General features: G+C 44.0%; 1 protein-coding gene across 2 annotated transcripts in view; it reads left to right on the top strand.

The window, feature by feature from the left end:
- Window positions 1–14,539, top strand: part of LOC119954665 (ADP-ribosylation factor GTPase-activating protein 3-like) — a 92,279-nt gene that overhangs the window by 15,528 nt on the left and 62,212 nt on the right. For both annotated transcript variants that reach the window (XM_038780053.1, XM_038780052.1), the window contains exons 2-4: window positions 4,226–4,344; window positions 7,370–7,442; window positions 11,288–11,419. In XM_038780053.1, the coding sequence (XP_038635981.1) occupies window positions 4,226–4,344; window positions 7,370–7,442; window positions 11,288–11,419 (324 nt within the window). The remainder of the gene's footprint in view (window positions 1–4,225; window positions 4,345–7,369; window positions 7,443–11,287; window positions 11,420–14,539) is intronic.

Raw genomic sequence — 14,539 nt, 5'->3', positions numbered from 1 at the left:
CACACCTGTAGAGTGGGCCGTGTGTTCCCCATACCACAATCTATTAAAAGTTATGGGTCAGGTAAACTCCATGATACACTTTGGGGTTCTCTAAACCCTGGCCCATAACACTCCTCAGATACTGAAGCAGTTTGTGAATGGTTCTGAAGATGCACAGTCATCTGCGAGCATCCCTACCTCAGACCTTGATGGAAGGAACTCTTGCAGTGATAACCTGGAGCAGAGATGATTGACCTCCGATTACCACAGCTAACTATCTTTGCACCAGATATGACTCCAACCAGCAGAGAGCTTTCCCATTGATTCCAGTTTTGCTAGGGTTCCTTGATGCCATACTCTGCCAAATGCTGCCTTGATGTCAAGGGCAGCCATTCTCGCCTCGCGTCTGAAGTTCAGCTCTTTTGTCCATGTTGACAACCTTAGTGTCAAACTGAATCTCGAGATGAGCTTCAAACCACATTATTGTGTCATCACGAAGACCACCTATTGCCACCCATTGTCCATGTTTGAATCAAGGTTGTGTCGCCACCTCTGCTGGGTCTGTACTGCCTGTGAGACAGGACACACTACAATACTACTGCACCACTGCAATAATAAAGGATTCAATGAGGGTTTCAGCAGCAGATGAACTGAGACAGTGCAAAGTTGGGCGATTAATGGGGGTGGCAATCGGTGGACTTAGTGATGATACAATAATGTGGTTTGAAGCTCATCTCACGGTTCAGTTTGACACCAAGGTTGTGAACAGACTGGTTTAATCTCACTTTCCAATCAGAGGGACCGAATCAATCGTTGGCTAGGGAACAAAGTTTGGAGCAGGCAAAAAAAAATCCCAATATCTCATTGAAGGAAATTTCTGCTAATCTAGTTTTGGATGTCAAATGAGCAGTCTGATCATTTATCAACGGTGGAGGAGCTGAGAGAGGATGTGATGAGGTAATATGGGTCCAGTTCACTCTCATTTTACAATCCCCATTTCAATTCAGTTTGATTTGTAATTGTAATATCAAACAAATCAGAACTCTGGTTTCCAATCCTATCACCAGGTTCCTTTCAAAACATTCAGTAATCTCTGTAATACTATGTGTACAAGATAGTAGACGTCCTGGTAAAACAGGATATGTAGAGCAGGCCTGTTCCTGCTAGTTTCCTTTTGAAATACCCTTCTCATGTCGTATGATGTGTCAAACCATATCAAAGGTGTTGGCAAAAGTGAATGTTTTTAATAACTGGGAAATGAAAATCCTGTCTCAACTGCATTCTCTTCATTGCCACTGATTTGTAAAGCTGCTTGTCCAACATCTATTACTGAATGAACAGAACTCCTCTCAAATTAACTAATGGGAAGAATAAAGCCATTGTTCACAGCTCTTTGACAACCCCATTCCCTTGCCACCAATTTCACCCCACTTGCCTGGCTATTGTCTGACACTGAATCCGGCTGTTTATAACCATGGCATTCGATTTGAACCTGAGCTGCGCTTCCAAGATGCTTGTGGGAGACTCTAGAACCAGAGGGCATATCTCAGATAAAGGGGTCACCCATTTAAGACCGAGATTAGGGGGGATTTCTTCTTTGAGGGTAGTGAATCTGTGGAATACTTTTCTGCAGATGCCTTGGAGGCTGGGTCATTAACTATGTTCAATGCTGAGATAGACAGATTTTTAATCACTAAGGGAATCGAGGGTTATGGGGGTGAGGTGGGAATGAGTGGTTGAGGATTATCATATCAGATCAGTCATGATCTCATTGAATGGCAGAGCAGACTCAATGGGCTGAATGGCTGCCTTCTGCTCCTCCATCTTATGGCCTTGTATTATCATCTTCTCCAATACTGCCGACTTCCACTTGTCCTGAACCCCACCTCAGCACATCTGCTGCTGCAACCTTTATCCATGATTTTTTCATCTCCAGACTTGACTGGCTGGTCTCCCATCTTCCACCCTTTAAAATTCATCTGAAATTCCACTGCCCATACCCTAACTCACACCAAGCCATGTTCATCCACCCACCCCTTTGCTTTCTGACCTACATTTCCTGCCAGCCCAGCAGCGCTTCAAATTTAACATGCCATTGCTGCATTCAGATCTCTACAGGACTCTTCTATCTCTTTAATCTCCTCAAGCCCTACAACCCTCAGTGAACTGTGTTCCTTCAATTCTGGGCTCTTGTGCATCTCTGATTTCCATTACTCCAACTTTGGCCATTCCTTCAGCCGTCTAAACTCTAGCCTCTGGGACTTCCTCCCTAAATTACTCTTGCTGTCATTCTTACTACCTCCTTCAAGGCATTCCTTGAAACTTATCTTTTCACCAAACTTTTTCCGACCTGTCCTAATTTTGAAATCGGAAGAAACTCTCTGCATTCTTTGGGTAAAGAAATGTGAAACTTGCTTACACAAGTGGTTGAAGGGAATATTTTTAAAGCTGGAATTAGGTTTAAAATTTAACCAGACTATGAACTCTGCAAGAACTCTACAAGTGTGACAATTCTTTGCTCTCATTACTCAGTGAAGAATCTCTTGATAAATGAAGGAAAATGGCAGCTGCTGTATGTAAGTTACAGAATAATCAGTTCGGAAGTGATTATAAAAAATCATCTCATCAAGGGCTTCATATTAAACTCCAATCGTGAAAGCAAAGCTTGAATGTTGACTTTAAATTACAGTCAACTCCTGCTGTTCATGATCTCCTCTTTCGTGACTTTGTTGTAAATGTGGTTAGAAACTTAGAAAATAGGTGCAGGAGTAGGCCATACTGCCCTTCAAGCCTGCACCACCATTCAATATGATCATGGCTGATCATGCAAATTCAGTATCGCACTCCTGCTTTCTCTCCATACCCTTTGATCAGCTTCCTCTTGATTATATCCAACAAACTGGCCCTAACAGCTTTCTGTGGTAGAAATTCCACAAGTTCACAACTCTCTGAGAGAAGAAGTTCTTCCTCACCTCAGTCCTGAATGGCTTACCCCTTAATAAGGACCTGTGACCCCCTATTCTGGAAATCCCCAACATTGGGAACATCCTTCCCACATCTAGCCTGTCCAGTCCCATCAGGATTTTATATGTTTCTACGATATCCCCTCCCATTCTTCTAAACTCCTGTGAGTACAAGTCCAGTTGATCCAGTCTTTCTTCAAATATCCGTCCTGCAATTCCGGGAATTAGTCTGGTGAACCTTCAATGGACACCCTCAATAGCAAGAATGTCCTTTGTCAAACCATGAGACCAAAACTGCACACACTACTCGAGGTGTGGTATCACCAAGACCCTGTATAACTGCAGCAAGACATCCCTACTCCTATACTCAAGCAATATAATCGCGGTTCACAGTCCCAAACCTTCAATTATCTGCGATTTAGAATGTTAAAGTTCCCACGTAGAAAGCGCACACTGTGCATGTGCCGACTCGGTGCATGTGCAAGTTCACCATTTGCGATTTCACACTTTGCGAGAATTCATGGGGATGAAACCCTAGTGGGAGTTGACGGGGCTCCACACACAGTTCTGGGTTCAAGACCCATTCCAGGCTTTGAGCAAAAAAATAAAGGTTTGACACTTCAGTGCCATACTGAGGGAATGTTGCCTCTTTGGGATGAGATGTTAAACTGAGGCACCATCTGCCTGCACATGTGAATGTAAAATATCCCTTGTCACTCTTTCAAAGAAGAACAGGGTAGTTATCCCTAATGCCCTGGCCAATATTTACCCTCAATCAGCATCATGAAACACAGATTATCTGGTCATTATCACAATGCTGGTTTTGGGAGTTTGCTAAGTATGACTAGCTGCCGTGTTTGCTGCATAATAGTGGCTACTCTTCAAAAAGTCCTTAATTGGCTGTAAAGCAGTTTGTCACATTTGGTCATTCACTCTCCTCCCTCCACCTCCCTTTCGCCCTTGTAAAATTATATGTTCTGCAGAGTTCCCGAAGGCTGAGCTTAATCCTGTTCTCTTGCTGTATTATTTTGCTTTTTTTACTCAGCATGTAAAACTTACTTTGGTATTCTGGAGGCTTAATCTGTTTCCAAGCAAAGTGTTGCGCAATGGTAAAATTCAGGTTTGTTGTTTTTCTCAAAAAGCAGGAGTACAAATCAATCTGCCATGTTCTTGTGAGCGTCCTCAAAGATTATTATAAAGTGGCACTGGCCTTGGAGGGGCTTATTAAAATAAATACTAATCTGGTGAATCTAGTGTTGACTGTTTTAAATTTAATTTTGCAGGTTTGCTTTGACTGTTCAGCCAAGAACCCTAGCTGGGCCAGTATAACCTATGGCGTCTTTCTCTGTATTGACTGTTCAGGGACACATCGATCGCTTGGCGTTCACTTGAGTTTTATCAGGTATGGTATCTTTTCAAGACCAGCATTGTGAAGGCTGTAAGAAATACAAAGAATGAACTTAGCCTTTTTATGAATCTTCAAGTTGATTTTCTGCATTCACACAAATATTTTAATTACCTAACCAGATATTTCTTTAAAAGTCTGCTTTAGGATATGTTCAGTTAGCATAAATTTGACAATCTCACTTAGAGATCAGGTGCAAAATGGAAATGTTATGCAGTTATAGACAATATACCTTTTGATTCCCACACCAGCCTCCCCGAACAGGCGCCAGAATGTGGCAACTAGGGGCTTTTCACAGTAACTTCATTTGAAGCCTACTTGTGATAATAAACGATTTTCATTTCATTTCATTTTGGGAGGGAGGCACATTGGAGTAAAGCTCTACCCAATGGTTCTCATACTGGTGCCCATCGACCCTGTGGGTCTGTAGAGACCTTCCAGCATTGCTGGTCCACGGGTGGACAGCGTGGTCAAGTGTTAGCGAGTGAGTGGTAACTGGTGGTGTGCTGTGCTCCTGGCTTTTGCCAAGGATAAACCAGACTCTGCAGCGAGTAAGCAGGAACACCGGTAATGTTTGTAAGTAAATATATGTTTTCCTGAAATAAATGTTTTTTAAAAAGGTATTTTGTTCCCCCACCCCCGGTGCACCTCAAATATAGTCATAAATGGCCTCCACTTTACCTTGAAGCCCTCCTCCAATCCACTCGGGGCGAATTCGATTTTCTCCAAACTGAGAAACTCTTACAAGTCACCCAATCATGCTGCGTCCCCCAGTGGCGTGGCTGACCTCCAATACAAAAGTATCCATCGCTGGGCAATCAGAGAGGAGAAGGCCATGATATCGCCTCCTTTCCCTTCCAGCAACCCCGACACCTCCAACACCCCAAAGGTCGCCACCATAGGGTCTGGCTTCATCTACAATCCGCAGTAGGTTCCTAAATACAGCCTCCGAAAAGTTCTCCAATGCCTCACACCTTCAGAACATATGGACAAGTTTCGCTGCCCCGCCCCCCACCCTCCCACACCTCTAGTATCAGTCCACTACCTCCGGGGAAAAGCCTACCTATCCGTGCCCAAGTCATGAGGATCCTCACATTAAACTGTATAAGATTCATCCTTGTGCAGGAGGAGGTTGAGTTCACCTGGCGCATTACTTTGCACCAAAGTCCCCATCCTATCTCCCTCCCCACCACCTCCTCCCAGTTCCGCTTGATCCTTTTCACCAAGGTCATGCCCTTCACTTCCAGCCACCCATATACGTCCCCTATCCGTGCCACCAGAAAGGTTGGAAAAACCTTTTTTTGCGAAATCCTGCACCTGTATGCACCTGAAACCCTTCCTGCATGTGACATCAAACTTTACCCCCAATTCCTCCAAACGTGCAAGCCCCCCCTTCCAAAAGCAAGTTCTTGATCTCCATCACTCCTCACTGCTCCCATCCCTGAAACCTCACATCTTTTCTTCCTGGCTCAAACCCATAGTTCCCTCGGATCAGCACCAACTTCAACCTCGTCCCCAAACTAAAGTGCTGCTGAAATTGCCTCCATATTCTCAGCATGGCCACTGCCACTGGACTTCTCTGGGGCAATCGGGAGTGCCGCCATTGCCAGCATCCGCAATCCCAACTGCTTGCAAGAGAACCTCCATCTCCCTGCTCCAACCCCGCACCCTCATGCATCCCAGTTTAAAGTGCCTCAGCTGGTTCCAGATTTTTATGGGCCAATAGTAATGCAGCAAATTTGGGAGCGCCAGTTCCCCTTCCCCCCCCCCCCCCCCCCCCCCTCTGCCTTTGCAGAAGTGTCCTACTAAACCTTGGAATTTGTGGCAGGGAGGGGGCCCATCTACATTCTGAAAAATGGCCTTGGGCCAGGAAACCGTGGGGTGGGGTTACTGGGACTGGGACTGAAAAACAAACCGGAATCATGGCAGTATGTTCATCTTTACCACCTGTACCCTCCCCGCCAATGTCAAATGCAGAGAATCCCACCATTTCAGGCCCCCCCCCTTAACCTCCTCCACCAACCCAGTCAGGCTTCACCTATGCATTGTGGCCCACTCGTGCGCCACCTTAAACAGCAGAGTACCCCCGGAAAGTTTGCAAACCAATGCTTTACTCAGTGTATGATGGCGATCTTGGAGAGTCTCAACCCCCAAGTGGTAACAGAGTGAATTAGAGTTGGATGGTGGAGGAGGATGGTACTGTATTGAGGAGGTGAAAGAAAGTGCCCTGGAGTCAGATCAGGTGTGTTGGAAGAAGCAGTGTTTGTGGGCTACCAATGTGCCATGTCTCCTGGACCTCGAGATGAGGCCTGTATTTAAATTTGATTTCATTAAAGAAGCAGGCTAAACTATTAAGTTCATAAACTTGTATATTTTAAAATGCGCATCAATTTTATATTTTATTTAAAATGAAAAATCTTTGAAATAGTGTGTGAACGAAGGTTTAAGAAGGGAACCGCATGAAACATTCGTACCATGATCTGGAATCTGCTTAAAAGAAAATCAGGAGATGATTTGATGGTAATCAACCATTGAGGTGATTATGATGTGAAAAGTGCAGAAGAAATTAAAGAAACTGAGAATGTGGGGATAGTTGAGGTGGCAGATGGTAAATCAGATCCAAAATTGAAATGAAAGCTGGTCTAGAGAGGAAAAGGCAGCAGTACAAACTCCCCCACCATTACTCAGCAAGGTTATATCTGAAGCATTAACTTATCTGACCATAGGTGCTGCATGTCTCCAGCATTTCCTATTTTGTTTGCTTTCTATCATTTGTAAAGTTTTGATTTTTACATGAGTGTTGAATTCTAGATCATGTTTTGTGATATTTGTGCTGATGTCTTCACGATATATAACCATACACTTCAGAATAGAATGTTTGCAATCCATATTCTAAATATTAAAAATGCAGTGATGGTGGTTTTTGATTTTAAGAAATCATAATTGGAAAGCCTCTTCTCAGCAATGTTGGCTGCTTTCCTTAATGCATTTTTTGTTTCCTTTGGGTTAATTGATTTTCCAGATCAACAGAACTGGATTCGAATTGGTCCTGGTTTCAGCTGAGATGTATGCAACTTGGTGGAAATGCAAATGCTGTAAGTACAAATTCCTGTCAGCGCTTTCAAAAGTTTGTGTTATAATTGGTTAACTAGCAGTTAGTGAATGTATTGTGAACGTTTCTATTCTGTGCTTTAGGGGAAATGCATATAAAGATTGACTATTCTGCTGTAGTGAGGCTGTAACAAACTTGTGTGAAATAAGGTATCTGAGGTATCTTGGCCAGAGCAATACATACTACTATAATGAAATCGGCCCTCGAACCACATTGGAAACTTTAATCCAAAATTCTGATAGAGAAGGTGGCAAAGATCTTACATTACATTTCTTTGGCCATGACTTGTCATAGAGTCATACAGCACAGAAAAGGCCTTTCGGCCCATTGCGGCTGCACCGGCCAAAAAAGCTTACTATTCTAACCCCATTTTCCAGCACTGGCCCATAGCCTTGTATGCCTTGGGTTTACAAGTGCACATCTAAATAAATGTTATGAAGGTCCTTTTCAGGCAGTGAGCTCCAGACTCCCATCACTCTCTGGGTAAAAACGTTTTTTCTCAAACCCCCTCTAAATCTCCTGCCCCATCCCTGGTAATTGGTCCCTCCACCAAGTGGAAAAGTTTCTTCCTGTCTACTCCATCTATGCTCCTATAATTTTAAACATCTCAATCATGTAGGGGCAGCACGGTAGCATTGTGGATAGCACAATCGCTTCACAGCTCCAGGGTCCCAGGTTCGATTCCGGCTTGGGTCACTGTCTGTGCAGAGTCTGCACATCCTCCCCGTGTGTGTGTGGGTTTCCTCCGGGTGCTCCGGTTTCCTCCCACAGTCCAAAGATGTGCAGGTTAGGTGGATTGGCCATGATAAATTGCCCTTAGTGTCCAAAATTGCCTTTAGTGTTGGGTGAGGTTACTGGGTTATGGGGATAGGGTGGAGGTGTTAACCTTGGGTAGGGTGCTCTTTCCAGAAGCTGGTGCAGACTCGATGGGCCGAATGGCCTCCTTCTGCACTGTAAATTCTATATGTCACCTCTTAGTCTCCTCTGCTCCAAGGAAAATAATCCAAGTCTATCCAATCTCTCTTCATAACTAAAACTCTCCAGTGCAGATAACATCCCAGTAAATCTCCTCTGCACCCTTTCCAGTGCTATCACAACCCTCCTATAATGTGGATTCCAGAACTGCAAACAGTACTCCAGCTGTGGCCTAACCAATGTTTAAACAGTTCCAGCATAACCTCCCTGCTCTTAAACTCTAGGCCTCAGCTAACAAAGGCAAGTATATCATATGCCTTCTTGATCACCATAGCCACCTGCTGTGCTACCTTACTGGACCGGTGTACATGCACGCCAAGGTCCTTCCGTACTTCTCAGGATCCTGACATTTATCATATATTCCCTTGCCTTGTTCGTCCTGCCCAAGTGCATCACCTCATACTTATCGGGATTGAATTCTATTTGCCACTGATCAGCCCATCTGACCAGCCATCTATATCCTCCTGTAATTTATGGCTATACTCACTATTTACCACCCCACCAATTTTCCTACCATCTACAAACTTCCTGATCAGCCCCCCCTACCTAAATCATATCTAAATTGTTTATATAAACCACAAATAGCTGATCCCTGTGGGACCCCACGGGGCACAGAAAAACACCCCTCGACCATCACCCTCTGCCTCCTGCCACTCAGCCAATTTTGGATCCAATTTGCCAAATTTCCTTGGATTCCATGGGTCTCCCATGTGGGACTTTATCACAAGCCTTGCTGAAATCCAAGTAGACTCCATCAAGTGCATTGACCTCATCTACACACCTGGTCACCTCATCGAAAAATTCAATAAATTGGTCAGATGTGACATCCCCTAAACAAAACCATGCCGATTGTTCTTGATTAATCAATCCTCTCCAAATGCACATTAACTCTGTCTCGGAATTTCTTGCATTAGTTTCCCCATTACTGAGGTTAGACAGACTGGCCTGTAGTTTCCTGGTTTATCCCTTCCTCCGTTCTTGAATAATGGTACCAGGTTGGCTATCCTCCAGAACTCCAGCACCCCTCCTGTGGCCAGAGAAGAATTGAATATTATTACCAGCGCCCCTGCTATTTCCTCCCTTGCCTCACTCAACATCCTGGGATATGAGTCTGCACGTTCTCCCTGTGTCTGCGTGGGTTTCATCTGGGTACTCCGGTTTCCTCCCACAAGTCCCGAGATTCGTGCTGTTAGATGAATTGGACGCTCTGAATTCTCCCTCGGTGTACCCGAACCGAGTGTGGCGACCAGGGGCTTTTCACAGTAACTTCATTGCCGTGTTAATATAAGCCTACCTGTGACAATAAAGATTATTATTATATTGTGTTTCATCTGGCCTTGGAGATTTGCCTACTTTTAAACCTGCCAGACCACTCAGAACTTCCTCTCTATCTATGTTAATCTCTTTAATTTTATTACAGTCCTTCTCCTTGATTTCTATACCCACACTGTCCTTCTCACAAGTGAACACTGACACAAAGTATTCATTTAGAACTCTACCAACATCATCCGGCTCCACACACAAATGACTGTGGTCTTTAATGGGCCTTACTCTTTCCCTTTTACCCTTAATATATTTGTAAAACAATTTAGGATTTTCCTTTCTTTTACCAGTATCCTTTCATGCCCCTTTTCGTCCTCCTAATTTCCTTTTTAAGTTCCCTCTTGCACATTCTATACAACTCGAGGGCTTCTGCTGTTTTGAGCTCTGAATATCTGCCAAAAGCCTCCCCTTTCTCCTTACCAATGCTGAATATCCCTCGATATCCAGGGTTCAAATCCAAAATCCAAAAATTGGAACTGTTTTAAAAATAAATACAAATGTGTAGGTTATTCCATTTGATGATTTTCTGAAGAATGATTGCTATGGAAGGTTAAAAAAAGTCACAATCTCATTGCATACAATATTTACTTCCACAATTAACATTGTTGTCATGTAATTGTTTAATTTATTGATACCAAAATGCTGTAGGGATGGAAAAATTGATACTTGAGGCAATATGGGGCTGGTTTAGCACACTGGGCTAAATTACTGCACAATGTACTTGAGTTTGGCAACATTCAGGGCTGACCAGTGATACTGGTGACCAGGACTAGTGTGACCAGATTTTCAAAATTCAAAGCAGACCAAGGCAGGCCAGCAGCACGGTTCAATTCCCGTACCGGCCTCCCCGAATTGGCGTTGGAATGTAGCGCCTAGGGGCTTTTCACAGTAACTTCATTTGAAGGCTACTTGTGACGATAAGTAATTTTCATTTCATTTCATTTTCATGTTCTATGGTTCTTGTGTAATGTTGCTAATTGAAAATGCTCTCTCTGCTATTGCTCATGACAGATTCCTAACCAACACTTGACCCAAGTGTTTTATAGCTGGAAATAATCTCTAGGTACAAACTAAGAAATTACAAAATCTTGGCTTTTCTACAGGATGTTTAATATGCAGATTTCACCCATCCATTATACTCCACTGAAATGCAAATGATAGCACTGTGTATTCTGCAATTGTGACTGTTGCTTGAACAAATAAATGGCAAAATCAATAGAAAAGTCAATGGTAGGGAATTAAAATATTGTGTTGTACTTCATCAGTAATTTTGTAATGGAATCTTTTTCATAATCTGTGAACATTCTAATCACATTGTTCACTGAAAGGCCACCAGTCCTTAGTAAATGCAGTTAGCTTGATACTACTGTGTCTTTACAAGCTTGACACATAACATTTTCTTACTGAACAATGGTTGTGATATGTCCACAAGATGCCCTGGAAAATAAAGTCCATGCTTTGCTTTACTTTGCTGCATCTTTATGTATAGTTCAAGAGCAGATAGAGGTAACTTTATTTTGATTTTTATAGAATGCTTTCTTCCGTCAACATGGTTGCAACACCAGCGATACTAATGCAAAATACAACAGCCGTGCAGCACAGCTTTATAGGGAGAAGCTCCGATCACTGGCAGTTGCTGCAACTAGAAAATATGGGACTGAGGTAAGCATAATTTATTGTGAAAATGACCGACTGGAGTTTACTGCACAATGTACTTGAGTTTGGGAACATTCAGGGCTGACCAGTGGTACTGGTGACCAGGGCTAGGGTGACCAGATTTTCAAAAATCAAAGCTGGGACACATTGAAAAAGGCGGGGGGGTTTGGTTCCATTATGACTGACATGTTGGGTGACCAATGGCAGGAGTCTGGTGGAAGGCCAGTTGAAGGTAGGAGGTCATGAGATGAAATCCCAGAATATATCCAACCAGAGATGGGAACCCTGTTCTGTAGATCTTGAGTGACCGAGAAGTGCTTTGTCAGTTTAATTTTAACCCAATATCTCTTACCCTGCAACACACTTAAGACTTCAACAGATTATTTTAATTCTATATCAGTGTACTGTAATTTTACATATTGCATGCTACTCCTGTATAAATATCAATACGCAGTTAAATTATAGTAATTATGAATGAATAACTCAACAGCATTGTCAGCAACACAACCCATTAGCTGAAGTTGAACACATGAGCAAATTGTGTTAGCATGTGACAGGAGGATTGTATTTATGAACATTAATCAATTATAATTGAATATAATTTCTGCAAATATACACATTTGTACCTGGTACAGTAAGCCCTCTCGAGTTGTCATTGCATTCTCGAAAATCACAATTTTAAGTGAATCATAGGTTCCCAGAGGAATCACTGATTCGGACATTTCTCGCCCAATGAAAAACAATGTAGAAGGTGAAATACCTGTATCATGTACATGCAGCACTGTGCATTTCTAGTTGAATTAACTTGCATACAAAAATGCATCACAAAATATAAAAGCAATGCAGCATGGAATACAGTTATTTTCTTTACGACTGTTAGAATACTCATCTCAGCCGGGCTACATCTAGTGGTAGAAGTTGTTAAGTTCAGGCAGCAGTTGGAAGTCCTGACTATCTGCACCAATCAACTTCTGCCACTTGATGGAGCCCAGGACTTCTGGCTTTGCTTCTGAATTTGCACTGGAGTGAAGCCAGCAGCAGGAGCCAGATGTTGGGAGCTGCTGAAGAAAAGACCCCGAGGACTGAGAGAAGAACAAGGCCGGGAGTCAGGGTGACCGGAAGAGGGACTGCGGGTAAGAGTGGAAGCACTGGGAAAAGTGATATGAACTGACAGGCCACTGAAGAGGAAATCACAAACGACGTTAAAGTGAAACTGGCATCGTTAAACGGATATACCAACAATATCTTATTAAGTATGTAAAGTGAACGTGTTGCTCTGCCACTGTAGAAGCCAGACGGATCGGTGGGACAGGGTCTTCCTACCTTTTGCCAAAATTCATGACTTCATACTTGTGTGAGTTAGATTGTATCTAAAATTTGTCTGCCCATTCTGCTTGTCTATACCGGCCCTTTTTTGTGTGAATTAGATTCTATCTAATATCCGTCTGCCCGCTCTGCTGGTCTATACGCCCTTTTGTTTGAATTAGATTGTATCTAAAATTTGTCTGCCCATTCTGCTTGTCTATACCGGCCCTTTTTTGTGTGAATTAGATTCTATCTAATATCCGTCTGCCCGCTCTGCTGGTCTATACGCCCTTTTGTTTGAATTAGATTGTATCTAAAATTTGTCTGCCCATTCTGCTTGTCTATACATGCTCTTTTGCAGCCGGTTGGTATCATCCTCACTGTTTTTTTTTTGAAAACTATTTTTATTCTCCATTTTCTTCAGGGTTTACCCCCCAACCAACAAACAGTAAACTGTAACGAATACAATGTCCATCCCCCTACCAACAACAACGATTCCATCGTCCCACCACCCCCCAAATAATGGCCCACCTGACAATGTAAGCATCAAATAAAACTAAACCTCACAAGGAGGGAAAAAGGACAAAAGAAAAAGGGATTGCCCCTGGTCGCTGTTACCATATATAGTCCGCACCCCCAATCCCCACCCCACCCCCCCCCCAAAATATTCAATGCCATCCAATCCCTGAAAGAGTACGAGACTGGCACCTATGAATTGTAGACACTCCCCACCCCCCCTCCCAAACTCCTCACCTCCACTTCCTCTTGTAAACTCCTCCCCCAACCTCGGTTCCTAGACTAACCAAAACCTGTTCTACCAGGCTCCGATGGCCACAGCCCCTCCCCCCACCTCACTCCCATTCACTGGCTGGCTTAAACCGACCAGCGTGGAGGCCCCCGCCCGGGTCTCCTTCCCCCTTGCCTGATCCCAGGAAAACCAAGAAATCCCCTTCAGCACACAACCTCCGCATAACACCCAAGCCCCAAAGAACCATCATTGCAAATGAAAGTCCCATCTCTTCCCTTGTCCAAATATATAGTGTCGACTCGTTTAGTACATACACCAACACGCAGTGAAAAAATAAGGTTATATGAGGCTACATCAGTACACGACCCGCTCTCAGTCCCATTTCTCAATTCTGCCACAGTCCTTCTGCCTTCGCAAACTCCACTGCCTCTTCCGCCGTCTCAAAATAAAAGTCCTTTGATTTGTAGGTCACCCTCAACTTAGCTGGATATACTATGTTACACTGCACCTTGCTGATGTACAGTGCCTTCACCCGGCTGAAGGCAGCCCGCCTCCTCGCCAGCTCCACCGTAAAGTCCTGGTAAATGCATATACCAGCTCCAGCCCACTGCACCACCCGCTTCTGCTTTGCCCAGCACAGGACCTTCTTCTTCACGCTGTACCTACGGAAACTCAGAGCCACTACTCTTGACGGCTCACTCGCCTTTGATCTAGGCCTCCACAACCGAAGAGCCCGATCCAGTTCGTACCGAGCGAGATCGTCCCCCTCCCCCAATAGCTCCACCAACATCTTTGCAAAATACTCCATCGGCCTCAAACCTACCACCCCTTCGGGCAGACCCACGATCCTCAGATTCTGTCGCCTGGATCTGTTTTCCAGGTCTTCCATTTTGGCTCGCAGACCCTTGTTGGTCTCTTTCACCTTCTGAAACTCCTTCCCCATCGAGGTGAGTTGATCACTGTGCTGCGATAATGCCTCTCCCACTTCCTTCAGTGTCTCACTGTGCACCCGCACCTCCACTGCTGCGCTTGATACCGTCGCCCTCACCAGGGCAATCGCCTCCTCCACCAGC

The sequence above is a fragment of the Scyliorhinus canicula genome, chromosome 20 (assembly GCF_902713615.1).
Source record: "Scyliorhinus canicula chromosome 20, sScyCan1.1, whole genome shotgun sequence".
Classification (NCBI taxonomy): domain Eukaryota; kingdom Metazoa; phylum Chordata; class Chondrichthyes; order Carcharhiniformes; family Scyliorhinidae; genus Scyliorhinus; species Scyliorhinus canicula.
This window is presented reverse-complemented; position numbering and strand designations above follow the sequence as displayed.